The 27,460-nt window shown below is 56.1% G+C and overlaps 1 protein-coding gene across 5 annotated transcripts in view; it reads right to left on the reverse strand.

Annotated features, from left to right (window-relative positions):
* CELSR1 (cadherin EGF LAG seven-pass G-type receptor 1) overlaps positions 1-27,460 on the reverse strand; it is a 174,235-nt gene that overhangs the window by 14,324 nt on the left and 132,451 nt on the right. For 3 of the 5 annotated variants that reach the window (XM_032261488.1, XM_032261487.1, XM_032261489.1), the window contains exons 11-24: positions 26,413-26,526; positions 25,561-25,735; positions 24,258-24,399; positions 21,879-21,999; positions 18,581-18,764; positions 18,146-18,247; positions 16,966-17,060; positions 15,914-16,123; positions 13,017-13,200; positions 11,247-11,390; positions 8,903-9,107; positions 7,864-8,031; positions 4,965-5,091; positions 1,268-1,468 (exon numbers count right to left, since the gene is read on the reverse strand). In XM_032261488.1, coding sequence (XP_032117379.1) covers positions 1,268-1,468; positions 4,965-5,091; positions 7,864-8,031; positions 8,903-9,107; positions 11,247-11,390; positions 13,017-13,200; positions 15,914-16,123; positions 16,966-17,060; positions 18,146-18,247; positions 18,581-18,764; positions 21,879-21,999; positions 24,258-24,399; positions 25,561-25,735; positions 26,413-26,526 — 2,172 coding nt within the window. The remainder of the gene's footprint in view (positions 1-1,267; positions 1,469-4,964; positions 5,092-7,863; positions 8,032-8,902; positions 9,108-11,246; positions 11,391-13,016; positions 13,201-15,913; positions 16,124-16,965; positions 17,061-18,145; positions 18,248-18,580; positions 18,765-21,878; positions 22,000-24,257; positions 24,400-25,560; positions 25,736-26,412; positions 26,527-27,460) is intronic. The other 2 variants (XM_032261490.1, XM_032261491.1) reach the window with 2 other exon arrangements.

Genomic DNA, 27,460 nt, shown 5'->3' on the forward strand with positions numbered 1-27,460 from the left:
TCTCAATCTCCTGACCTTGTGATCCACCCACCTTGGCCTCCCAAAGTGCTGGGATGGCAGGTGTTAGCCAAAGGTCCTATCTTGATCTCACTGGCAGGGTGAAGCCACAGGGCTGTTCAGGACTGGTATCCTTGGTACACGAACACAGACTAGATTTCCCAGCCATGGCCACTGGTGCCTCACTGGGCTCCACCCCAGCGGCCGGACAGCGCCCCACCCCAGCGGCCGGACAGTGCCAGCCAAAGTTCTCAACTCTCTTCCTCACCGGATGCTGCCACCCCCTGGGTGTGCTCTGGTCTCTGCACCTGCCTAGCCCGCTGCCTGGAGGACCTCTCGCCAGTGTTCCATCTCAGCCATCTCAGCCACTTCCTAGGGCAGCCTCTGCTGTCACCCCAGCTGGGGAGCACCCCTCAGGGATGCTCAGCTGTGGGATCACCAGCTCCAGGAAGGTAGGGACCTGGACTGCTCGTTCTGTTCCCCTGTGTTCCCAGCCCCAGGCACACAGTAGGTGCTCATTCATTGCACAGCTACTGAGAGTGTGAATGGTGACTGAGGTAAAGGGTTAAATGCACCCAAAGTTACTGTGAATTCAGCAGCTAAAGATCCAATGTGGGTCAGCTATCCCCAAACATAATTTCAGAAAAGGGCCCCAGCCGGGCACGGTGGCTCACACCTGTAATCCCAGCACTTTGAGAGGGCAGGTGGATCAACTGAGGCCAGGGGTTTGAGGCCATCCTGGCCAAAATGGTGAAACCACGTCTCTATGAAAAATACAAAAATTAACCAGGCATGGTGGCACATGCCTGTAATCCCAGCTACTAGGGTGGCTGAGGCAGGAGAATCGCTTAAAACTGGCAGGCAGAGGTTGCAGTGAGCCGAGATCATGCCACTACACTCCAGCCTGAGTGACAGAGCGAGGGCCCCCCATCTCCCAATAGAGAGTCAAGCTGGTGAAGTGCTTGGACCTGCTGGTGAATACCATGTCTCCACCCACAGCCTGTGACCCGCAGGTTCCTCCTCTAGGGCACCTGTGAATCGGAGGCGGTGGTGGCGAGAAGGACACCAGCCAGGGTGCTTGGAGTGGCCAGCACGGGACTGCTAAGGCGGGCGGATCACCTGAGGTCAGGAGTTCGAGACCAGCCTGGCCAACACGGTGAAACCTCGTCTCCACTAAAAACACAAAAATCAGCTGGGTGTGGTGGTGCACTTTGGGAGCAGGCTCCAAGGTACAGCCCAGACAGTGGGGAGGGGAGCAGAGCGGTCGTACCGGGTTCTCCGTCTGGTTGATCCCCATCACGAACACCAGCTGAGAGAGGAAAAGTGCAGCGGCCAGGTGCTTGTGAATGCTGTGCAGGTTGGAGCACAGCGTGCGGACCAGGCTCAGGAGGACGAAGGCCACCAGCAGGGCTGCCAGCGACAAGGACACGGCGGCGTAGGTGACGATCTTCAGCGGCAGGACCTCCCCATTCTGTGGGTGGGAAGGTTGAAAGGCAGGAGAGAAGGTAAGGGCCGAGGCTCAGATCCGGTCATTGCGTAATAGAGACAAATGACACACTTGCTTATTAAATGATCAAAGGCTGGCAGGAACCAGCGTGACCGTCACGTTGTTCTCAGGGCGGCATAAAACAAGCACAAAGCAGAGATGAACAGTGTGGGGTGACAAGTTCTGGAGGCGGACGGTGGTGACGGCGGCACAGCGACAGGAAAGTACTCAGTGCCGCTGGCCGTACGTTTCGATGGGAAATTGTGTGTTATGCAGGTTTTGCCACATTAAAAACCAACAAAACCGGCTGGGCACAGTGGCACATGCCTGTAATCCCAGCACTTTGGGAGTCTGAGGTTGGGGGGGTTCGCCTAAGGTCAGGAGTTCGAGACCAGCCTGGCCAAGGTGGTGAAACCCCGTCTCCACTAAAAATAAAAATACAAAAATTAGCTGGGTGTGATGGCAGGTGCCTGTAATCCCAGCCACCCAAGAGGCTGAGGCAGGAGAATCCCTTGAATCCAGGAAGCAGAGAGGTTGCCATGAGCCAAGATGGCGCCACTACACTCCAGTCTGGGCAACAGAACGAGGCTCCGTCGCAAAACAACAACAACTAAAAACCCCACAGGCAATTCCTACAAAAGGTAAACGTGTCTCCTCCACAGGTGCATGCAACACCTCTTGGACTTCCTCGTAATTCTATCATGGACTTACTCTCACTTTACAAAGAAAATGAGTAATTGTGGTAATACAACATGAATGTGATTTCCTTTGTTCAGCGAAACCTTTTACGGAGCGCTTAGTAGGCGGCAGGGGTTCTGACACACCTGACAAGAGCACTGTTCCACGTCATCCTTCTATCACAGCTCTGAGGAGGGCGCGGATGTGGCCCTCGCCTTCCTTCCAGGTGAGAAAACCAATGCTTAAAGAAGCTAAACAGGCTGGGTGCAGTGGCTCACACCTGTAATCCCAGCGCTTTGGGAGGTCAAAGCTGGCGGATCACCTGAGGTCGGGAGTTCGAGACCAGCCTGACCAACATGGAGAAACCCTGTCTCTACTAAAAATACAAAATTAGCCAGACGTGGTGGTGGACGCTTATGATCCCAGCTACTTGGGAGGCTGAGGCAGGAGAATTGCCTGAACCTGGGAGGGGGACGTTGCAGTGAGCTGAGATCACACCACTGCACTCCAGCCTGGGCAACAAGAGCAAAACTCCATCACAAAAAGAGAAAAAATGCTAAACAACTCGCTGAGCAGGGCGGAGCTTCAGGTTTCAGTTATGTGGACTGGCAGGCTCGATGCTTCAACCGCCATGGCGATGGGCATCTGTACCCTCCCCATCCATCCTGTGGTTCCTGCGTAACCCTTACTGACGCGTTCTACCATTACCACCAGCACACGGGTGTTCTGTGCCAGCTCCACGTCTCTATCATAGCTCGTTATTTGAACTTACTTTTCAAATTTCCAGATCTCTTATTATCCTTTTTTTTTTTGTTTTGTTTTAGACCGGGTCTGGCTCTGTTGCCCGGGCTGGAGCACAGTGGCGCGATCTCAGCTCACTGCAGCCTCCGCCTCCCGGGTTCAAGCCATCCTCCTGCCTCAGCCTGCCAACTAGCTGCGACTACAGGCACGCACCACCATGCCTGGCTAAATTTTGTATTTTTGGTAGAGCCAGGGTTTCACCATGTTGCCCAGGCTGGCCTTAAACTTGTGAGCTCAAGGGATCTGCCTGCCTCAGCCTCCCAAAGTGCTGGGATCACAGCTTCGAGCCACCACACCCAAGCTTATTATGCATTTCTTACGGGCACTGAATATGTCTTTATAAAAAAGGCCGGGCGTGGTGGCTCACGCCTGTAATCCCAGCACTTTCAGAGGCCTAGGTAGGTGGATCACCTGAGGTCAGGAGTTCAAGACCAGCCTGGCTAACACGGTGAAACCCAATCTCCACTAAAAATACAACAATTAGCCGGGTATGGTGGTGGGAGCCTGTAGTCCCAGCTACTTTGGAGGCTACGGCAGGAGAATCACTCGAATCCAGGAGGTGGAGGTTGCAGTGAGCTGAGGTTGCACCACTGCACTCCAGCCTGGGCGACAAAAGCAAAATTCCGTCTCAAAAAAAAAAAAAAGAAAGAAAAATTGTGCTAAAGTATACATGACATAAAACATACCCTCTTGGGCACTTTGAAGTGTGCAGGGCAGCAGAGTGTATGTTCACATTGCTGTGTTTTCTGTGCTTTTACAAACCAGGACACCTGTCCAGGACCCAGGCCCCTGGCGAGTTTCTGCATTTACAAGCTCTGGTTCTCTGGTATCTTCTGGAAGGAGCTGCTTACCACATGGGACTGAGCCGGGAAGCCAAGATCAGGCTGGGCCGGCGAGGCTGAGTGCTCATGGCCCTGGGCCTGGAACTGCCCCTCCTGAGGCTCCTTCAACGCTCTGGGCCCTGGGTGTCCCTGGGGCCTGCAGCAACACTCCAGGCTCCCTCCACTGGCCTGGGGGCTTCAGAGACTCTGGCTTTGGGGCACCCACTCCAGCCTCCTTTCTTCTGCCTCAATTTCAGCTTCCTTGGCCCACGTGTTGCCTGGCATCCTGGCCATGAGACCACCTCCAACCCCGCCCTTCTATGAACCAAGTCCACTAACCACTGACCTCTCTCCAGGCTGGGTCCTGCTGGGGAGTGCCTTCTGCCCGTGACACTGGGGCTCAGGCAGGGCAGCTTCCCATGGACATTGCACAGAAAGCCGCAGCCGCCCTCCAGCCCTGCCTCAGGGCTGACTCACCCTTCCAAGAATGCGACAGAAACCAGGGCCACTTCACATCAGAAAGCCCTCGGGAAGGACGGTGGTCTGGACGCCTGAGCCACAGCGCAGCCCCCTGGGGAGGGTCCAGAGGAGGCCACCCAGGCCTCTGGTTCTGCCTCCTCGACCCTGGGTCCCACACAGGCCTCCCCAGGCTGGCTCCTACCCCGTTCCTGTCTGAGTAACGGGAGGCCAGGCCAGTGCTCAGGCCACTCCCCAATTCATCCGCAGGCCCACAATGGCCGGCTCACATTCCCAGGCCGATTAAAATGCCAGGGGTTAAACATTAGCCGCCCAGCCTTTTGTCCTGCGGCCCTGCATGTGGCCCCGAGGGAGAGCGCCCACTGTGCCCAGCAGCTGTCACCTCCCTTACAATCAAAGCGGGTGGACAGCGGCACCTTCCAGCAGACCCGCTCTGAAGCGAGGGGCGGATGGATCCTGGGAGCTCCTTGGAGGCTGGGCTTTGGGTCTGTCATCCCGGGGTTTAATGTACAAGCAGGGCTCCCGAAAACCCTTGTCACGGGGCTTTGTTATGGAAATCCTCACGGACTCTGGCCAATCCTGGAATGTTTTTTAACTGGTTGATGTGCTTTGTTCAAAGCACTTGCAGTGGAAGATTTCGTTTGAGGAGGGGGCAGGCTCGGGGGTAGGCTTGGCGGGCACAGCGGCCGCAGGAGGATGCCCACCTCACGCCTGGAGATGTCCATGAGCACCGCGAAGCTGGCCGTGTGGCTGCACTGGCATGCGACGTGCGTCCGGTTTCTGGACAAGAGCTCACACCCCCGGGCAGACCACCCTCCCGTCCCACTGACGCTGCGAAGAGAAGAGAGAGGGGCGGGGGTGAGATGGTTCCCTCCGCCGTGAGTCTGTCGGGGGCAGGATTTGCCCAGCCCTGGGGGTTCACGGGCCATCCTGGCCAAACCAAACAGCAGGCACCGTGAATGATGAAAGCCCCACTCCTCGCAGGCTGCTCCCCACCATGTTCCTCACCAGCCCCCTGCACTGAAGACAAGAGACACCTGTGGCCAGGTGTGGTGGCCCATGCCTGTAATCCCAGCACTTTGGGAGGCCAAGGTGGGTGGATCATGAGGTCAGGAGTTCAAGACCAATCTGGCCAACATAGTGAAACCCCATGTCTACTAAAAATACAAAAAATTAGCTGGGTGTGGTAGTGTGCACTGGTAATCCCAGCTACTCGGGAGGCTGAGGCAGGAGAATCGTGTGAACGCAGGAGGCAGAGGTTGCAGTGAGCCGAGATCGCGCCATCGCACTCCAGCCTGGGTGGCAGTGCAAGACTGTCTCAAAAAAAAAAAAAAAGCCACCAATGAAGGCAGGACCATGGGAAGTCTCCCTTCCCTCTTGTGTCTCGTCAGGGCCTCCAAGGAGCAGCCTCTGAAGTTCAAGTTCTATGTGTCCTCGGGCAGCAAAACTCAAACGGGGCCGTCGTGCGTCCACCACACGCCCTGCCGCTGGAACTACGCACTGGGGTTCACGCAGCTGTCTCCCTCTGAGGATAGACGCTTTCACAAGAACATCTCACCTTCCCCTGACACTTTCATCTTGAGATTGCACAATGTTTTATGGGAGCTGCCCAGAAGCCAGGGCCCCATGGTGACTCCCGCTTTCCTGATGGGAAGCCCCAAATAACACGCTGTTATGAGGCGTGTGTCTCAGCTTCAGACAGGGCCCTGCCCTCCCAAACTCTGGGAAAATCACATCACCTCTCAGATCCTTAGTTTGCTCGCCTGTAAAATGGGACGTGAACGCTAATGTGTTTGCCATGAACTTTACAATCTGGGAATAATAGGTATGACATAAAGCAGAGAGCAGGTCGTTAGAGTCAGAGCTAATTGCCAGGATGCAGATGGATGCCCGGGACAGGCAGCTGGCCTGACGTCCCTCGTGGTGAAGGGTTCCTTTATTCACTCCTTTGTAAGCCAAGCGCCTATTACATTTTAGGTACTGTGCTGGTTGCTCATTAACTAGGACTTGGAAGGCACAGAAGCAGGAGAAGAAGGCTGGGCTGAACGAGCTCCTGGCATGGGCTTGCTCACCATGGCGCGGCCCCCGCACAGCCACCACTCATGGCTCTCCACTGTGCCCAGGGGAACCGTGGTGGGGGGAGGGGGAGTGTTCCCGCTGCACGGACGCCCCCAGATGTACAATGTCCAGCCAATTTGAGCCTGGGGGTGCTAACGCTCCGACTCCCCGAGTCCTGCACGGCATCTCCCCTTCCTGGCACTCCCTCCCGGTGTGCACACAGCAGGTCTACCCAGCAGATCACGCTCCCACCCGGTGTGTGCACACAGCAGGTCTCCCCACCAGATCACGCTCCCACCCTCCCACCACCCCTCAGTTCTAGTATCTTCTTCTAAACAGAGACAGTAAAAGTGAAAACGAACCAGCAGAGTAAAAGCAAGCTCCTGGTAAAGACCCAGCAACTCAAAGAAGTCCACACCTCACATAAACCCTGCAGCTAAAAAGGCAAAGCAAAGCACAGACACCACCGGCTCCCAGCGGAGCTGAGCCACGTGACTCTGAACCCAGTCTCATTCTGAATTTTTCTAACTACGAAACACCTTTCCCTCACTGGAACACACGCTGAAACACAGGCTCTGGCGCACCACCTCCCACCTTTGCCACTCCACCGGCTGGCTCTCTGATGCTGCTTCTGGCCTGTGCTGTGGCCAGATGTGGCCACTTGGGGGTAAAGCCAGTCCCCAAAGCTGGGCTTTGTCGGCCTCTTGGGCAAGACTAGGAGCAGGGGCCCTTGTCTGGTATGGGGACCCCCACACATAGCTAGAAGTTCCCACTGTCAGCAGAAGGGCTCCTGGGCCCAACCTCTGGGTCTGCCCTCCCATGCGTGACCAGCACAGGCCTCTGTCTTATCCAGCAGTGAACTGGCCAATACACTCGTGTGGCCGCTGCCTCTCGGGAGTCCTGCAGGTGAGGAGCGCCTTCCTGGGTGTCAGCCTTGAGGGATCTCTGTGCACCTGCATGTCTGGCTCTCCACATGTGGGTCTGCGTGCATCTGCGCGTGTGCCTCTGTGCGTGTGCATCTGTGTGTGGGCCTGCATGTGTGCGTGCATGTCTGCGTCTCCATGTGTGGGTCTGTGTACGTCTGTGGGTGAGCATCTGCATATGTGTGCATCTGTGGCTGTGCATCTGCGTGTGCATATCTGTGCATGTGCATCTATGGGTGTGCATCTGCGTGTGTGCATCTGTGCGTGTGCATCTGTGCGTGTGCATCTATGGGTGTGCAACTGTGTATGGGCCTGCATGTCTGCATCTGTAGGTGTGCATCTGCGTGTGTGCATCTGTGTGTGGGCCTGCATGTGTGCATGCATGTCTGCGTCTCCATGTATGGGTCTGTGTACGTCTGTGTGTGGGCATCTGGGAGGCTCTGATGCTCCCACAGAAGCAGAGCAGGAGGCTGACTACCCCACAAGGGGCTGGAAGGGGAGACACAGACCACAAGGGACCATCCTCGTGGGACACTCTGCCGCCGATCCCCTGACCCTGCGGTGCTCTCTGCCTTGGCAAAGCCCTCACATGGGGATGTGGGGCTCCCGGTGCCACACTTACGCCAGGGAGTGGTTCCAGAACACGCAGATGGGCTTGGTTCGCTCCTCCGTCTCCAGCAGGGCAAACTCCACCAGGACGGGCCTCTCCAGGGGTCTTGGGAGCAGAGCCCCCTCACTGTACACCAGCGTGCTCACCATCGGGGTATTAATGACGGGCCGGTGAGGCAGCCTGAGGTCAAGAAGCCAGAGCATGTGGACAAACATGATTAGGAAACGTTCACTCAAATCCCACACACAGATGTCCTGAGGACACGCCACGGATGTGTTTCTAGGGGAGACAGAATCACACTCAGAGAGCTCGGAGCTGCAGGCCCACAGTGTCTTCACCCCCAGTGAAGGTTTTATCACTGACACAGCACACAGGGAGATGTGTCATCTTTGGGTCAGAAATTCAAAAAGAAACAGAAGGCACAGGTGTGAAGATGTTACAGCCGTTAACAGTTAACGGCAGACAAAGGGGGTGCCTTAAATGTCCAAAGACACCAAAATAATGGCAGCTCCTGGGGGTGAATCACCCGGTCACTGAGAACCACATGATCACGAGGACCCCAGAGGCAGGGAAGTGTCTGGGAAATGGCAGGAGGAGGAAGGGCAGAGACTCGGGCCGCTCCCACCGAGGGGGCCACAAAGCTGCTTCCAGACATCCATCCTTTCCAGCCCGGACTGGCTGAGCAGCCCTAAAGCCCCGGGGCCAGCAGCAGGCACCACCCACGACAGCCTCAGGTCAGGGGTGTGGGGAGAGCATGGGGTCCCTCGGGGCAGAAGATGGGGCGTATCCTGAGGAGGGGGCATTTCTGGCGGAAGCACTGGGATAAGCCCAGGCAAAGGGTGTGCAGTGCTCCAGTGGATGGCATCCACTGGCAGACCCAGAACCTCCCTCCAAGGGACACCACAGGGCAGTGGTCTCTGTCTCTGGGCCAGGGTCCCGGTGAAATGCTGCTGTGAAGACCTGTGCTTGATCTAGATCAAAATTTTGACTTGTGGGAGCCTTGGGGACCTCTGAAACGGACCCTCCGCATGTCCCTGTGCCCAGGCCTTACCGAAGGCTCCGTCGGTCTGGGTCATAGCGCTCGGGCAGGAACTGCCCCAGGGTACGGTAAATGATGACCAGAATGACGGCGAACTGGCCAGCATCATCGGGGTGTCGCCTCCGCCTGCTGATCGGGGCCTCCCTCTCGGTGCTTGGCCCCGGGCGCGTGGTCTGCGTGGTGGTCCTCCGTCCGGCTGGCCTCCCCAGGGGGCCTTCTGCAACGTGAGCAGAGAGTGAGGACTCCGGCAGGAACACCTGCATTCTCCAAGACTGAGGTCAGGGCCAGCAGGTGCTTCTCAAAAACCAACAGATGTCCCACTGAAAACAGTATGCAGGTCCTCAAAAAATCAAAAATAGGATTTACCATATGGCCCAGCAAGCCCACTTCTGGCTCTACGCCCAAAAGATTGAACGCAGGGACCCCAGATACTTGCACACCCATGTTCACAACAGCACCATTCACACAGGCCAAAAGGTGGACGCGACTCAGGCATCCGTCAAGAGGTCAGAGGATAAACACACATGGTCCATCCACACAATGGAATATTACTCAGCCTTCAAAAGGAAGCAAAGTCTGACACTTACCACAACATGGGTGAACCCAGAGGACAATTACACTCAGTGAAATAAGCCAATCACAAAAGGACAAATGATTGCGTGATTCCACCTATAGGAGTTCCCTACAGGAGTCCAATTCAGAGAAAAAGTGCGGCGGGCACCAGGGCTGGGGAGGGGTGTCGGTGTTTTGTGGGCTAGAGTTTCAGATCTGCAGGATGAGAGTTCTGGAGATGGACTGCTTCAATGTGAATGTATCTGATGCAGTCTGGATGTCTGGCCCCTCCAAGTCTCACGTTGAAATGTGATCAGCGTTAGACCTGCACACGGTCGGGGGTGTTGGGGGTCACAGGGGTGGATCCCCCATGAATGGCTTGGTACCTCCCCTTGGTAATGAGCAAGTTCTCACTCTATTAGTTCCGGAGAGAGCTGGCTGCAGCGGAGGGCTAGTCAGTTTCAAACCCCAACCTCTCAGGTTCAGGCATGGCCCCATATCAAAGTCACCCCTCTTTTTAAGACACGAGATGTACCTGACAAAATCGCTTTAGTCACAAGGTTTCCAATTCTCAACCGTCCTTTATGGGGTTTACCTTTTCATGTCCTTTTTACTTTGGGAAGTTTTTAGTCATTGTCATGGATCTGTGAAAAAGCACCTTAGGAAAATTCAAAACGTTTATACCGTTTTGTATCACCATCCCAGCCCAGGACCGAAGATGTGTGCCGACACACATTCCGGCTTGGGTTTTGTTGTTGTTTTCAGGGAGGGGAAGGTGACTCTAAAATTTCTATTTCTATTTAAAAGCGGCCTTCCACCCCCACACAGTTCTCCCTCTGCTGTGCAGGCTGGGCTGCCGTGGCATGACCACAGCTCACCAGCCTCCATCTCCTGGGCTCAAGCAATCCTCCCGCCTCAGCCTCCCGAGTAGGTGGGACTACAGGTGTGTGCCACCATGCCCAGGTAATTTAAAAAAAAAAAGCTTTTTTGGTAGAAATGGGGTTTCCCTATGTTGCCCAGGTTGGTCTTGAATTTCTGGGCTCAAGCGGTCCTCCCCATGTCAGCCTCCCAAAGTGTTGGGGTTACAGGTGTGAGCCATCGCACCCAGCTAGAAGCAGCTTTTCACTGCACACCAAAGGCGACCAGTGTACACACAAATTTCAGTTCTCTTTTGCCACATTATCAATTACATGGCTGAGTATCCCTCAGCTGAAATGCTTAGGAACATTTTGGATTTTTGTTTTTGAGACAAAGTCTCGCCCTGTAGCCCAGGCTGCTGTATCTCAACTCTGCAGCCTCCGCCTCCTGGGCTCAAGCGATTCTCAGGCCTCCACCTCCTGAGTAGCCGGGATTACAGGTGCCTGCCACCACGGCTGGCTATTTTTTATATTTTTTGGTAGAGACAGGGTTTCACCACGTTGGCCAGGCTGGTCTCTAGCTCCCGACCTCAGGTGATCCGCCGCGCCCAGCCTGGATTTTAATTTTTTTTTTTTTAAGTATTGTTTCATACTTATGCTACAATGAGCACTTCCTTCCAGCGTCAGGTTGGTGCTCCAGAAGGTTCAGGTTCTGAAGCAGTTCAGATTTCAGGATTAGGATGCTCAACCGTACCTAAGCGCTTGTTCGAAAGAACTCGAGGTCACCAATAGGACCTGGCACCGGCGAACACTCGGGACACCCGGCCCCGGATCTTCAGGGCCCACAGAGCATGGCGTGTTCGCCCTCCTGGGATGCCGCGGGCGGCCCTCCCCTCCCTGAATGCTGGGGGCATGGAGGGCAGCAGCGGGTTTCTGAGAGCTTTTACCTTTCTCTTCAGGGGGTTTGAAGAAGTCAGCTGGGAAGGAGACGGAGGACTGCAGCTCCCTGGGGAACTCTTCCTGAATGGCGCTGAACCGTGGCACAGTGGCTCCCGTGAAGTTGAACTTGTCAAAGATGTCGACAGCAAGAACTAGGGGGACAGTTCCTTTAATCAGACATAACCCCCACGGCTGCCTTGAACCCTTGCTGGTTTCAAAATGACCACAGCTGTCACACTGACTGGCTGGCCTTATTTACTTATTTATTTATGTTTTTTATTATTAGTATATTTATTTATGTTTTTTATTATTAGTATTTTTTTGAGCTGGAGTTTCACACTGTCTCCCGGGCTGGAGTGCAGTGGCGTGATCTTGGCTAACTGCAACCTCTGCCTCCCAGCTTCAACCAATTCTCCCGTCTCAGCCTCCCGAGTAATGGGATTACATGTGTGTATCATCACGCCTGGCTAATTTTTTGTATTTTTGGTAGAGATGGCATTTCGCCATGTTGGCCAGGCTGGTCTCGAACTCCTGACCTCAAGTGATCCACCTGCCTCAGCCTCCCAAAGTTCTGGGATTACAGGCACGAGCCACCGTGCCCAGGCCATTTATTTGTATTTATTTTTTGAGACCAGGTCTCACTCTCTCACCCAGGATGGAGTGCAGTGGTGCAATCTCAGCTCACTGTAGCCTCAATCTCCTGGGCTCAAACAATCCTCCCACCTCAGCCTCCTGAGTAGCTGGGAATGCAGGAGCATGCCACCACACCTGGCTAATTTCTTCTTATTTTTTTTTAATAGAGAAGGTGGTCTCACTACAGTGCCCAGGCTGGTCTTGAACTCCTGGGCTCAAGCAATCTGCCCACCTTGGCCTCCCACACTGCTGGAATTACAGGTGTAAAGTACCATGCCTGGTTGACTGAACATCTTTAGAACAGAATCAATTTCCAACTTCCTGCGTCCCACATGTACCTACACTTGTTTGCAGTGAGCCTGGAGGGAGGCAGGACCCTTGACATCCACCCTTCTAGAGCCTCACACCTGAGGGTCTGGAAGACCTGCCTGCTGGACACCCAAGATCATGGCCCAACACCTCCCAAGCACGCGACCTGGCCCCTGGGAGCAATGGGTGTGTCACTGCAGACTGTCTTCCCAAAGACTCCATTTACAGATAAGGAAACAGAGGCCTAGCTGCTGAATTTTTTTTTTTTTTTTTTGAGACAGTCTTCTGTGACCCAGGCTGGAGTGTAGTTGCCCGATCTTGGCTCACTGCAACCTCTGCCTCCCAAGTTCAAGTGATTCTCCTCCCTCAGCCTCCAGCGTAGCTAGGACTACAGGCGCGCACCACCATGCCTGGTTACTTTTTCTATTTTTACTAGAGATGGGGCTTCACCATGTTGGCCAGGCTGGGTCATAGGATTTACCACATGACCCAGCAAGCCCACTTCTGGCTCTACACCCAAAAGACTGAAAGCAAGGACCCAGATATCTGCATACCCACATTCACAACAGCACCATTCACACGGGCCAAAAGGTGGACACGACCCAGGCATTCGTCAACGGATGAGCCGACTCCTGACTTCACACGATCTGCCTGTCTTGGCCTCCCAAAATACTGGGGTTACAGGCGTGAGACACCGCGCCCAACCCCTAAATCCTTTTCCTAAGAGCATGGTTAAGCATGGCAGGGAGCCCACCTGCTACACCCATGGGGGCCCAGCTCCTGGGCACACCCCGGACGGTCGCGGGGCTCCACCCCCCACTCAGCCAGCGCCTTACTCATGTTGGCGGTGACAATGACGAAGGGCCGCAGGTACGTCCGCCGCACATTGCGTGCCACGTTGCTGAAGTAGCCCTCGAGGTGCTGGAGCAGCTGTGCCGTGCCACCCTCGCTCCGCTGGATCTGCTCCCACGCCGCCCTGGTGGCCGGGGCCAGGAGGGCGCTGCCCGAGTGGATGACGTCCTGGTCAGACAGACAGACCGATCAGCGCTCCGCCAGCGGAGGGAGGCCTGGCTCTCGGGACCAAGGGACACCAGCCCTGAAAGCCTTTGCTCATCTAGTGGCTCATTCATTCATTCATTCCGGCCCCCGCACTTTAGACTGTGCGCTTAACATGAGTTTACAATGTTTTTTGTTTTGTTTTTGTTTTGAGATGGAGTCTCGCTCTGTCGCCCAGGCTGGAATGCAGTGGTGTGATCTCGGCTCACCACAACCTTCGCCTCCTGGGTTCAAGCGATTCTCCTGCCTCAGCCTCCTAAATATCTGGGATTACAGGCATGTACCACCACACTTGGCTAATTTTTGTATTTTTAGTAGAGACAGGCTTTCACCATGTTGACCAGGCTGGTCTCGAACTCTTGACCTCAAGTGATCCACCCGCTTCGGCCTCCCAAAGTGCTGAGATTATAGGCATGTGCCACCACACCCGGTTAATTTTGTATTTTTAGTAAAGACAGGGTTTCATCATGTTGACCGGGCTGGTCTTGAACTCCTGACCTCAGGTGCTCCACCCGCCTCGGCCTCCCAAAGGGCTGGGATTACAGGCGTGAGCCACTGAGCCTGGCCTAGTTTCCAATTTTTTTTTTTTTTTTTTTTAAGTTTACCATCTTAAGTGGAATAGAAAAATGTTACTAAGCTCACAAAGTATATAAAAATCCAGAGGATTCAAGATGCTTCATATTTTTAGCCTTATTAGATTTACAAGCACTGTTTAAATACTTGGAAGATCTGTTTGCTAGCCAAACAACTGAAATACAAAAAGAAAGATCAAATATCTGACATATAATTCCATTTAAAATACGTAAGGGAATTTCATGGCCTAAGTTTATAAATAGGATCAAACATTAATCAAAGTTGAATTCAAAGAGATAAGGAAGTCATTTCTTAATGTGTGATTTCCACACATCCCGAACCCCACCACATAAACTAGAGAGACTGTGGGTGACTCAGTGCCGGAGGCCCGAACTGTCAGAGTGAGCCCTGCCAGAGGTTTTTCCACGTATACCCCAAGATGCTAAGGTGAAAACGTGGAGGCGTCCCTGGTTTTATCAGAACTCCTCCCAAACCCCACACTGAGGCCACCACGGACATGCAGGCAGCTCCTCCAAGGGTGACCCTCTGCCTCTGTGCACCTCGGGGTCTCTGAATGACTAGGTGGAGGTGTGGGGCTACGCTCAGGGGTTTGGGGACCACACCCAAAGCAGACACCAGGGCTGGACACAGTGGCTTACACCTGTAATCCCAGCACTTTGGGAGGCTGAGGCAGGTGGATCACCTGAAGTCAGGAGTTCAAGACCAGCCTGGCCAACACAGTAAAAACCTGTCTCTACTAAAAATACAAAAAATTAGCCAGGCATGGTGGCAGATGCCTGTAATTCCAGCTATTTGGGAAGTGGAGGCAGGAGAATTGCTTGAACCCAGGAGGTAGAGGCTGCAGTGAGCTGAGATCTCGCCACTGCACTGCTGCAGCCTAGACAATAGAGCAAGGCCCCATCTCAAAAAAAAAAAAAAAAAAAGAAACCAGGAGGGACCTTGTTTGTAGAGTCACACATGGAGAACAAATGCCACTGGCCCAACTCTCAGGCTGGGACTCAAATCCCAGCGAGAGGACTCTGCCTTGTCTCTGAGAGCCTTGTGCAGACCAGAAGGTCTCATGGGGGCCCTGCATGGACTGGAGGCCCTGTGTGGGGCCTGCATGGATGAGGAGGTCCCTGAGGGCTCCATGTAGATGGGGTGAGGAACGGGGCATCCCCCATGGGCTCTGTGTGAACAGGCACTCCTCTGGCGGTCCTACATGGGTGAAGAGACCTGCCCAGGAGCCACAGGAAACTTCTGGAGCCTCCAAGAGCTGTTTCCAAACATCAGGCTGCGTGAGTCTCTTAACAGATATTGCTCAGGGGCTGACAGCTTTGGCACACAGGGCAGGAGGGTGGAGATAGAGGTGTGGCCCTCTGAAAGCCCACTGCCCGGCACTGCCCCTTACGAACTGTGCCTCTGGGCAAACCCCTCAGCTCTCTGTGCCTCCGTTACCTGCCAAATGGGTGGATGATACATCACAGGCTGTGTGGAAGGGAGGGGGCCGATTCAGGTGAGCCACTTAGAACCTTTGCTTTTGAGATGGAGTCTTGCTCTGTGACCCAGGCTGGAGTGCGGTAGCATGATCTCGGCTCACTGCAACCTCCACCTCCCAGGTTCAAGTGATTCTCCAGCCTCAGTTTCCAGAGAATAGCTGAGACTACAGGCACACCCCACCATGCCTGGCTAACTTTTGTAATTTTAGTAGAGACGGGGTTTTACCACATTGGCCAGGCTGGTCTCGAACTCCTGACCTCAGGCGATCCACCCGCCTCGGCCTCCCGAAGTGCTGGGATTACAGGCGGGAGCCCCGCACCCGTCCAGAACCTCTTAGAAGCCACTTAGATCACACTATGGGCACTACTGAGATCACCCACGGGGCTGTGACCTGCGTGTTTCCTCCCAGAGAACTCCCTAGCTTTCATCATCAGTTTAGCTGGGCGCCGCACCTGCCAGGGCTCACATTTGAGAAATGAGTGTTTGCCTCGGGGATTCCGGACACGACCACCTTCTACAAGCTGGGGTCGACGCCTGGCCCCACAGCGCCCGCCCGCCGGCATCGCTGAGTGTCCCTGAGCCAGGCCTGCGGCCACCCTCCTACCTCATGGAAGTCAGCATCCTGTGTGGCCGCCAGGTCGAAGCCCTGCTGCTGGCTCTCGTGCTGCAGGATGCGGCCCAGCAGCTGGTAGGCCGTGCGCACGTCATTGCCGGAGAGCGTGGCCGTGTGCCGTGTGGCGTTGCGCAGCGCCCTCGCCAGCCGCAGGGCCCCGGTGCCATCCACCTGCGTCTCGTTGCGGCTCAGCTTCTCATTCTGGAACAGAGAGGCAGTTGCGAGGTGTGCAAACACACTTGGTTGCTCTCGGTCCCTGCTGTGACTCAGAAACTCACTACCGTCTGGTGCAAGTTTCCTTGTCAGAAAGGAAATTCAAAAATCCAAAATCCTGGCCGGGCGTGGTGGCTCGTGCCTGAAATCCCAGCACTTGGGAGGCCGAGGTAGGTGGATCATTTGAGGTCAGGAGTTCAAGACCACCCTGGCCAACATGGTGAAATCCTGTCTCTACTAAAAATACAAAAAACTAGCCAGGCATGGTGGTGCGCACCTGTATGTCCCAACTACTCGGGAGGCTGAGACAGGAGAATTGCTTCCATCTGGGAAGCGGAGGTTGCAGTGAGTTGTGACTGCGCCACTGCCCTCTAGCCTGGGAGACAGAGTGAGATTCCGTATCAAAAATTAAAAAAATCCAAAACCCCAAAAATAAGCACTGCTGATAGTTAGGGCATGGAAACAGGGTCTGGTGGGCTCCAAAGGACTCGGAGGAAAACAGCAAGTGGGAGACCCAGGAACAACCCCCGTGAGACAGGGCAGGATCAGAGAGCATACGGGGTCAAACGCAGGGACCTTGCATTTTCAGAGCCAAAGATGCAGAGCCAGTGTCGGGGGAGAGAGGTACCCGTGGGGGTGCCCGGTTCAGGTGCCAATGCCCCCAAGTCACAGGAACCTGCTGGCTCGAGGCTGCTGGCCCACGGGGCCATCCCTGCGTCACCCCGGCTGTCCCAACACTCCCCAGCCCAGGAGCCTCGGCCCACACAAACTCTCATGCATACACGAGCACACGTGCTCCTGCTGAGCATGCATCCCCGAGGCGCCCCTACCATGGTCCTGAGGTCCACGAAGGAGATGGTGGTGCAGTTAAAGAGCTCTGGCGGCAGCCAGCCCTTCTCCACACTGCAGTGTCGAACTGCATTTCCTAGGGAAGGAGAGAAGGTATGCAAAGCCTGAAACTCAAATTGTTGGTCCATGCTGGTATATTTCAATCCCCAGTCCGAATGTACTTAAACCCAGAACACTGCATGGCGGTGAGAACCCCAGAGGGCCAGGAGGCATGGTGATGTCTGCAAAAGCCAGAAGCAGGGCCGGAGACTTCAGATGCTTGGGAGAGGCCCTACGTCACAGCATGTTTCCTCAGCAACATCCAGACTCCCACCCTCGGGGCACATGTGTCGGCCCCAGGGGTCTGCACCCCTCATGCCAGGGCCATGGCCGAAGCTGCTTTGACACTGACAACCAGGCATTTCAGGCACCCAGCAAACAGGAGCCAGCACTCCTGAGCAAGTGTGTGAGGGAAGAAACCAGAGGCCGGGTGTGGCGGCTCACACCTGTAACCCAGCACTTTGGGAGGCTAAGGTGGGTGGATCACAAGGTTAGGAGCTCGAGACCAGCCTGGCCAATATGGTGAAGCCCCGTCTCTACTAAAGATACAAAAACTAGTCAGGCGTGGTGGTGCGCGCCTGTAGTACCAGCCACTCAGAAGGCTGAGGCGGGAGAACTGCTGGAACCCAGGAGGCGGAGGTTGCAGTGGGCCAAGACTGCACCACTGCATTTCAGCCTGGGTGACAGAGTGAGACTTAGGCTCAAAAAAAAAATCAGCGACACCATCTGCCAGGCAGCCAGGATCCCACGTGCCAGGAATCCACGGCAGCTGGGCCTTTCCTCGTATTGCCTCACTGGACTCCCCAGGCGTCCCTGTCAGTATCCCCATTTCACAGAGGACACCTGATACTATGAATAACGAAGCCATTTGTCCCAGTGCCCCAGGCTGAGCAGGCAGAGCAGGGAACGGCCGGGTGTGACTGGCGGGCGTCCCCATACACGCTGTGCCGTTCATGTGTCTGTTACACCCTCTGCCTGCGTTGTGCATTTACTGGTAGAGAAAAGGCGGTCTAATTTCTCCCAGCGCTTGCCTGCGTGAGTCCCGACATCTCGACCGGCCCCCCCACAAGGACGCGTGCCTCGGTTCCCTACCCGTGGATGCCGCTGGCCACAGGGACTCACCGACAGACCCTTTGGGGCATGGTACTGCAGCCGGCTGCCCGAACTTGGTCTGTGGCCACCAAATGCCGGCCTCAAATGCTTTGGGACAGCCGTTGTAGATCACTGGGTTAGAGAGGAGAGAAGGCCGCTCAGCAGGACACAAACGGGCCCTGCTGTCTGCGTGCACCTCCCCCCTGCAGGAGGCCCTACTCCCACCAAGAACTGAACCCTAGCATCTCCCCCGCCCCCCATCCACGTCAGAGCTGGAGAGGGGGGTGACCGGGCTCTGACCCACGCCCCTCATGCAGAACCTGGTTTCTAGAAGGTCAAGAGGACGTAGAACAGGAAGGAGCCCAGGGTTCCCCAAACGCCCCGAGCGCACGCACACACGTGCACGTCGGCCCGGCAGCCTGTCCCTATGCTGTGACCTGCGGGGAGTCAAGGGGCAGCTCGGACCTTCGCAGCCGAGTGTGGTGACCTCGGCGAATGGGTTGTCACAACGGTTGCACTGGCGGCCGATGACACCGGGCTTGCAGGCGCACTGCCCAGTGGCCATGTCGCAAGCGCGGCTGTGGGAGCCGTGGGGGAAGCAGTCACAGGGCAGGCAGGCGTCCTGGGCCGGCGGCTGGTAGTAATTCTCCTGCAAAAGTCAGAGGCAGGGCTGGTGACTTCAGACGCCCGGGAGAGGCCCTACGTCACAGCACGTTTCCTCAGCAACATCCAGATTCCCACCCGCAGGGCACGTGTGTTGGCCCCAGCCATCCGCACCCCTCATGGCTACCCTCTGCCCACACCCCACACCCAACAGGGGCTGCCTCGCAGGGCCCTGCAAGGGAGGCTCTTCCCAGGACAGCGGTTCTCCCGGGAAGCACGACCTCCCTCCCTCATGTCTTAGCAAAGCCCAAGAGTGGGCACCTTCCTATCTGTCCTAAAAAGACTGAGATCCAAAGAGAGGCTTATGCGTGGGGATGGCCCTTGGGTGTTTTTTTAATGTTGTTCTGAAAAATCAGTGGCCAGGCATAGTGGCTCAAGCCTGTAATCCCAGCACTTTGGGAGGCCAAGGCAGGTGGATCAAGAGGTCAAGAGATTCAGAACAGCCTGGCCAACATGGTGAAACCCCGTCGCTACTAAAAATACAAAAATTAGCTGGGTGTGATGGTGCGTGCCTGTAATCCCAGCTACTCGGGAGGCTGCGGCAGGAGAACTGCTCGGACCCGGGAGTCGCAGTGAGCCGAGACCATGCCACCGCACTCCAGCCTGGCGACAGAGCGATATTCCATCTCAAAAAAGAGAAAGAAAGAAAAAAAATGAGAAGCCACCTGAACGAACATCTACCATTGAGCGGGCCAGTGTGACAATGAAGAGCTTGTGCTTTGGGTTCAGAAAGTCCTGGGTTCATGCCTGACCCTTGTTTATTGGCTACACTGCCTGGGCCACTCACTGGGCCTCCCCAGGCCCAAGTACCACCCCCTCCCCCGGAAAACGGTGCAGACTGTGTGATGTGGGCAGACTTGTGAGCAACGTTCAGACTCTGTCGGGTGGGACTCCAGCGAGGTGTAAAATGACAGTGAGCGGCAGCCCCGAAGAGATGCTAAAACATTCACAATCACAGCTGGGAGGTGAGATGGGGCGACTGCCATCTTTGTGTTCTTTCTTACATTTTGTATAACCTTATTTTTTGAGATGGGGTCTCACTCTGTTGCCCAGGCTGGAGTGTAGTAGTATAATCATGGCTCACTGCACCCTCCACCTCCAGGGCTCAAGTGATCCTCCCACCTCAGCCTCCCGAGTAGCAGGGATCACAGGCATGACCAGCACACCCAGCTAATGCTTTTGTTTTCTGCAGAGATGGGGGGGTCTATGTTGCCTAGGTTGGTCTTGAACTCCTGGGCTCAAGTGATCCTCCCCGCCTCGGCCTCCAGAGCAGCTGAGATTACAGGCATGAGCCACCACGCCCTGCCTGTTAACTTTGGATGAGAAAAAAATCATAGGCAAGTTTTCACCAATGCACTCCCCAACTGTGTCACCCACTGTGCCACCACCACCATCCGGTGACATACTAGACTGCCTCGACCCAGGACAGCTATTTCATTGAGTCTTTCGGGACATAAGTCTTACCTGCTATTCGAAGCAATGAGGGCACGCGGGGCACTACTGACATCATGGGACGGCATCCAAGGGTGCCCCGGTGCCAGCTTCCCTCCCAGAGCCGGCCGTGTCTGCAGGAAGCTCATGTCCCCCGCCCAGGCTCCTGTCACCCTCGGACCTAACATTTGGGTTTCAAGTGACTGTGAGCTCCACAGCTGTGGTGTACATGAAGGTCCTGCAGGAGGTGATGGGAGGGGTCCCTAGTGTCTGCGCTGAGAACATGTGTGCACATGTGGAGACCATGAGATGTGAGCTCCGTGCTGCACGCAGGTTAGGACTGACTGCCCTGGACGGGGGTGGGGCACCGCTTACCAACACACTTAGTCATGCCTTCTATTTCAAAACTGCTATTGTCATGGGATGCTAGCTTGGTGAAGACCAGGAAAATGGCCAGGCACGGTGGCTCACACCTGTAATCCCAGTTCACACGGTGGCTCACACCTGTAATCCCAGTTCACACGGTGGCCAGGCATGGTGGCTCACACTTTGGGAGGCTGAGGCGGGCAGAGAGTTTGAGAACGGCCTGGCCAACATGGTGACATCCTGTCTCTACTAAAAATACAAAAATCAGCTGGGCATGGTGGAGGGTGCCTGTAATCCCAGCTACTCGGGAGGCTGAGGCAGAAGAATCGCTGGAACCCTGGAGGCGGAGGCTGCAGTGAGCTGAGATTGTGCCACTGCACTCCAGCCTGGGTGGCAGAGTGAGACTCTGTGTCAAAAAAAAAAAATGCCAGGAAAACAGCCAACCAGGAGGCCAGGAGGGCTGGGGTGGGGCCAGAGACAAGCCAGCCCTCAGAAACGTCTGGGCTTCCCACAGCCATGGACGCTGGGCCGGGAGCAGGTAAGGATTGCTATTCCACGGGCGGAGGCTGGCAGGGTTGAACCTGGAGTTTACATGCAGAAAGCAGCCGTGGAGTATTCACAGGGCATGGGGGGCAGCAAGGAAACCAAAAACCACATCTGTACACAACTGTGGTGTGAGTGGGCACAGACAGGTGTGCGTGGAGATGTGTATGGGCAGGGCATGCGTAGGTGTGTGACTGCAGGTGTGTGAGTGTCTGCACGTGTGTGTCTGCAGGCATGTGAGTGTCTGCAGGCTTGTGTCTGCAGGTGTGTGTTCACAGACGTGTTTACAGGCACATTTGCAGGCGTGAGTGTCTGCAGGCGTGAGTGTCTGCAGGCATGTGAGTGTATGCAGGCATGTGTCTGCAGGCGTGTGAGTGTCTGCAGGCATGTGAGTGTATGCAGGCGTGTGAGTGTGTGCAGGTGAGTGTCTGCAGGTGTGCAAGTGTTTGCAGGTGTGTCTGCAGGCGTGTGTCTGCACACGTGTGTCTGCAGGCATGTGAGTGTCTGCAGGCTTGTGTCTGCAGGTGAGTGTTCACAGGCATGTGTTTACAGGCACGTTTGTAGGCGTGAGTGTCTGCAGGCGTGTGAGTGTCTGCAGGCATGTGAGTGTATGCAGGCGTGAGTGTCTGCAGGTGAGTGTTCACAGGTGTGTTTGCAGGCGTGTTTGTAGGCGTGTGAGTGTCCGCAGGCCTCTGTGCACGTGTGTGAGCACACACAGCCATCTCCCTGGCACGTAGGGACCATGGGGGCTGGGCCTCACCTTGCACTGGCACTGGCCATTGGTCTTATTACAGTCGGGATCGAAGCCTTTGCTGACAGCACAGTGGCAGGGTCCACAGACGGGGTTCCCCCACCAGCCTCTGGGGCACGGAAGGTCGAGTCTGTCACGAAAATGAGAGGGCAGATGGAAAGTTTACGTAACTGTGCTTTCTAGAACAAGAAGAGGCCCCCTGGTGGCATGGAGACGGTTGCCCAGGAAGCTTGGCGAAGCCCAGCTCTGGGAGCTTCCCTTCCACGTTACGTGGCCTCAGTTTTCCCTCTACTGACTCCCAACCTCACCCCCACCCACAGATTGACCATGCCCAAAGCAACTGTGACAGTGTGTGTTCACTGTGCCACGTCCACGCCATGCCTGGCTCAATGGGGCCTAATGACAATGGACCCGACTGCAAGGCTGGCCTTTCACGTCACTGCCCCACACAGGCAGACTGAGCTCAGCTGCCTGGCACAACTTCTCCAAGGCCACGTGGGGTGAGTGGCAGCATGAGACGCCCTGCGGGAGGTTCCTGAACAGGGAGTTCTGCAGCTTCTGTTGTCCCCAGGTCCCTCGGCCACTAGCCCTACGGACGCTCAGGGCAGCCATGCACTGGTGTAGCATGCCCCATAGGTCAGTGGCACATGTCCACGCACTCAGAATCCAGTGGAAGCCAGTCCTGCTTCCCTGAGCCTCCCCCAGCAGGGAACAGCAGACACTGAAGATGAGAGACACAGCGGGACAAGGCCAGGCCTCTGAGGCGCTGGCGGTGGCTGCGCACGAGTCGCCCTGCCTGTTCCTGTCGTGGGAGGCACCTGCGTAGTCACCTGCAGCCCCACCTGCCTGCGACGTCCCCACCCAAGTGTCCTGTGGGCTCTTGCATTCCCCATCCTGGCTAACAGAGGTCCCTCCACCCAGCTGCCAGCCTCTTGAGTTCACTCACTTGGCGAGCAATTATTAAGGACTGACTGTGAACAAATCAGGGTCATAAAGACACCCAGGCAGAGACGGAGGCTGGCGTTTACGGATGTGTGTGCGCGGTGTGGGGGCCCCAAAGCGTCTGTCTCCCTTCAGCTCTGGTGACTGTGGCATCAGGCATGGGGACGCTGGGTCAGCCTCCTGGTAACACCCCCTGCTCCGAGCTGTGTTCCATGTGGCAGCTGGGGTGGTCCCCAAAACCAGACCTGGTCCTGTCCCTTATGTGTTGGGTCCCACAGCCTCCATACAGCCGAGCTCTGTTCCTGGCTTGTGGGCCCACCCCCGTCCTCACCCAGGCCTCTCTGCCTCCCTGGAAGACCCCCGGGTTCTTTAGACCAGCCTCATCCCCTTGCTCCTCTCCAGCTCGGCTCGGTTGCTTTCGTTCCCAGAATGCCCTCCCGCTTCAGCTCCCTGGCTCCTGCCTCCCTCTCCACTCCCAGGGCACCTCCTCCAGGCCCTGTCTTGCATCACGTCTTGCTGACATCCCAGTGTGGTGCGGTGCCATCTTCTCGAGGGGTCACAAGCCCAAGGCCACAGGCTGCTTCCCACTTACGGGGCCGCAGCCGGATCACAGCATCTGCTCTAGGCTCAGGTAGACAAAGAACAGAGCGTGGCAGGTATCCGGGCACCTGACGCCCACCAGCAGCTGAGGCCTATGAGCGTGGGGGTGTCCCCTCCACGGGGTCCTGGAACCTTGGTTTATGAAGAACCAAGCAGCTCCACCTTGGACAAACTGATTCTTGTGATGAACACACACCTGTGCCCAGCCATCCCTGTGCAAAGGGCACTCCGGGAGCCCAGAGAGCACGCTGCTGCCAGTCCTAACACCACCAGGATCTCCACACACGTCAGACACGACTTCCACCCCACCGACTCGAGAAAGCGTTCTGTATAATGACACGCATTTCCCTGCATCTCAAGGGGGCTGTTTGCTCTGGGCACAGGACTCCAGATGAATGAGTCGTGTTACATGTTTCTGGGGTGGACACATGATCCAGTGGGATGGTTGACACCCGTAATCCCAGCACCTTGGGAGGCTGAGGCGGGTGGATCACTTGAGGTCAGGAGTTCGAGACCAGCCTGGCCAACATGGTGAAACCCATCTCTAATTAAAAATACAAAAAAATTAGCTGGGTGTGGTGGTGCACACCTGTAATCCCAGCTACTCGGGAGGCTGAGGCAGGAGAGTTGCTTGAACCCAGGAGGTGGAGGTGGCAGTGAGCTGAGATTGCCCCACTGCACTCCAGCCTGGGTGACAGAGCAAGACTCCGTCTCAAAAAAAATATGTCTCTGTTATCCAGAATTACACGTATCTCTGGGTCAAAATAAGAAAGAGAAGGCACTGACTCAAGAGCGAGGACGGTCAGGTGGAGACTGCAGGCGCGGAGGCCCAGGGGCTGCGCTTACTTGCTCTCACAGTACGGCCCGTAGTGGCTGGGCCCACACTCGCACGCGTAGCCCCGCGGGGAGCCGGGGGAGCGCACGCAGGCCGCCATGTTCTCGCAGGGGTTCAGGTGACAGGCGTCCACACAGTCTCTCCCGAGGTACCCTGCAAGGACAGAGCCAGCATTATCCCCACCCAGAATCCACGAGACCGTCTCACGTTAAAATATCTGGAGCACCCTGTCCCCCTGCACCGAGCACAGCGAGAGGACGGGCGATGCAGGGTCCCAGAAAACATAGACTAGGCGGGCGACGCAGAGGCGAAGGCATTTGGGGCCGCCCAGAGGAGGGTGAGAGCCTCGCGACATGGGTCAAGGCCACCCCAGGACACAAGAGGAACAGCCATCAGCAGAGGTTGACTTCAGTACCTAAAATTCAGAGGCCACCCTGAATGTAGTTTTTTTTTTTTTTTTTGAGATGGAGTCTCTCTCTGCCACCCAGACTGGAGTGCAGTGGTGTGATCTCGGCTCACTGCAACCTCCACCTCCCACGTTAAAACAATTCTCCTGCCTCAGCCTCCCGAGTAGCTGGGATCACAGGCTCACACCATGCCTGGCCAATTTTTTTTGTACTTTTAGTAGAGATGGGGTTTCTCCATATTAGCCAGGCTGGTCTCAAACTCCTGACATCAGACAATCCGCCCTCCTCAGCCCAAAGTGTTGGGATTACAGGCGCGAGCCACCGTGCCTGGCCAGGTTTTTTTTTTTTAATGTGTACTTTTCACTAGGCTTTTTTTGGAGACAGAGTCTTGCTCTGTTGCCCAGGCTGTGCAGTGGTGTGATCTCAGCCGACTACAACTTTGCTTTCCAGGCTCAAGTGATCTTCCCACCTCAGCCTCCCGTGTGGCTGGGACCACAGGTGCGTGCCACCACACCTGGCTAATTTTTGTATTTTTTTGGTAGAGACAGGGTTTCACCATGTCGCCTGGCTGGTCTCGAACTTCTGGCCTCAAGTGATCCGCCCGCCTCTGACTCCCAAAGTGCTGGGATTACAGGCGTGAGCCACCACGCCTGGCCTTACTTTTCACTATTCCTTTGCTGATCACCTCATGTGCTGAGGAGAGGGCCTAGACCACTCCCTGTGCCTTGAGTATGGAAGAGGCTGAGTTGCTCTCCAGGAGGGGCCCAGTTGTTACAAATACAGCTCAGCACTCCACGGAACCACAGGCAATCGGCTGGGGACACCAATGTCCAAACTGAGTCCCCGTCCTGTGTTTCAGCCATGAGAGGCGGCCCTGTCACTGAGGGCCTTGGGAGGGTGGTCCCACCTTTGTCACAGACGCAGCTGTAGTCCTCCCAGGCATTGTGGCAGCGGCTGTGGGGGGGACAGGGGCTCGAGGTACAAGGGTCCTCCACATCACAGCCGTCCTTCACCCTGACCTTGAGGGCGTTGTTCATGTTCAGGGTGGCCACATTGGTGGGCGTCCCCCCCATCCTCACTCCCTGCATCAAGGAAAGGGCATTGGGACGGGAGAAGCCCAGAAAGGTAAGGAGGGGCTAAGGGAACTCCGAGGTCTCTCTGGTCCCTTGCAAGGCATTCATTTGTGGCGCCTCATTTATCTACAGAGCTGGGACGGGCAGGGTCCTTCCTTTCACTCCCATGGCCTGGCAGCCGGAGTGCAGTGAAGAGCTGGGCAGGGAGCTCAGTGGGCACGCTGGCTGGATCTCCTGGGGTGCGCGGAGGGGGCGTGAGGAGTGGATGTCCCTGCCGAGGGGGCTGAGAGCTGAGTGACTCCCAGAGCAGCTCCCCCGCTGTAGCTGGAGCACCTGGCTCCAGGGAATAGGCATGGGGGCCACTTGGGTGCCGTGTGGGGTTGAACTGGGTGGGGGCAGTGGCGAGGGGCTCGATTCAGGACACTTAATGAAGGCAGAGGGGCAGGTGGCTAACATGGCATGGCGGTGAGGAGCTGTGGGGGCCAAGGACACCCCGATGCCAAGGGGAACCACAGGGGGATGGGTCTAAAGAGGAAACAGGAGCTCTTAAAGTGGGGGTGCCAATCAGACACATTCCCGCTCACTGAGAGCGAACAGGTTGACCGATGGCACCCGGTCAACTGCAGTGCTGGCAGCTTCTGAGCCGCCTGTGAGGGGCAGCCACCGCCCCCACCGCCCCCACGTACCTGCATGCAGCCTCGGAACCCACGGCGCACGGAGACCTTGTCTTCAGAGGCGCCCCCGACCACCATGCTCCTTATCGTCAGCCCGGGAAGCATGCCCCCGATATCTGCCCTGCTCTGTGTGGAGAGAGCGGGGGCAGAGCTCTGGGGGCTGCGTCCACCATCCTAGAAACGTCTTCCAACTGGGAAAACGCACGGGAAGCCTGAAACAGTGGCTTCAACAAACTCCCCAGAGCCTGAGGACATCCGGGCCTCTGAAGAGAGAGCTGGGCCCAGCTGGACAGCGTGGCTGGCTGTGACAACCAGGGCGAGCGGACGAGGCCAGAGGATGGCGTCCAGGTCCCAGTCCAGCTGAGGGCCGGCGGGGGAAAGTGCCTAACTCTCCTGCCTCCGTCAAGGGCACAACCCTAAACCAGCCACACTGTGACAGAGAACTTGGAGCATCACGAAGACTGCGGGGACGGAAATCCGTTTACCCATGAATACTGTGGGTACCCAAGAGTGCCTCGGCTGAGCTCCTGTTCCAGAAAGGCACCTGCCTGGAACACACCTATTTATTCCCAGGTCTGTGTTCTAAGGTGAGCCTTGGCTCCAAGAGCTCTCGGAAATCCCTGGGAGCCTCTTCAGTGTGTGAGCATCTCACAGACAACATCCTGGGTTACCCGCCTGCAAACTGTGGAAACCCAGTCTGGTTCCGTAAGTGTTCTGAACATTGCCTGGGACCATGCCACCTGCCTGCCTGGGACACGTGGGGCCCCCTGGTGTCTCCCAGCCGTGTCCGGGACCTGGGCCTCATTGCTCTCCCAGCTTCGCTCCTCATCCATACTCTGAGGGCACGAACCTGGCATTTCTCTTTTTTTTTTTTTTGAGATGGAATCTCGCTCGGTCACCCAGGCTGGAGTGCAGTGGTGCAATCTCGGCTCACTGCAACCTCTACCTTCCAGTTCAAGTGACTTTCCTGCCTCGGCCTCCAGAGTAGCTGGGACTGCAGGTATGTGCCAACGCACCCGGCTAATTTTTGAATTTTTAATAGAAATGGGGTTTCACCGGC

Source organism: Sapajus apella, unplaced genomic scaffold, assembly GCF_009761245.1.
Source record: "Sapajus apella isolate SASKATOON/1434 unplaced genomic scaffold, GSC_monkey_1.0 scaffold123, whole genome shotgun sequence".
Classification (NCBI taxonomy): domain Eukaryota; kingdom Metazoa; phylum Chordata; class Mammalia; order Primates; family Cebidae; genus Sapajus; species Sapajus apella.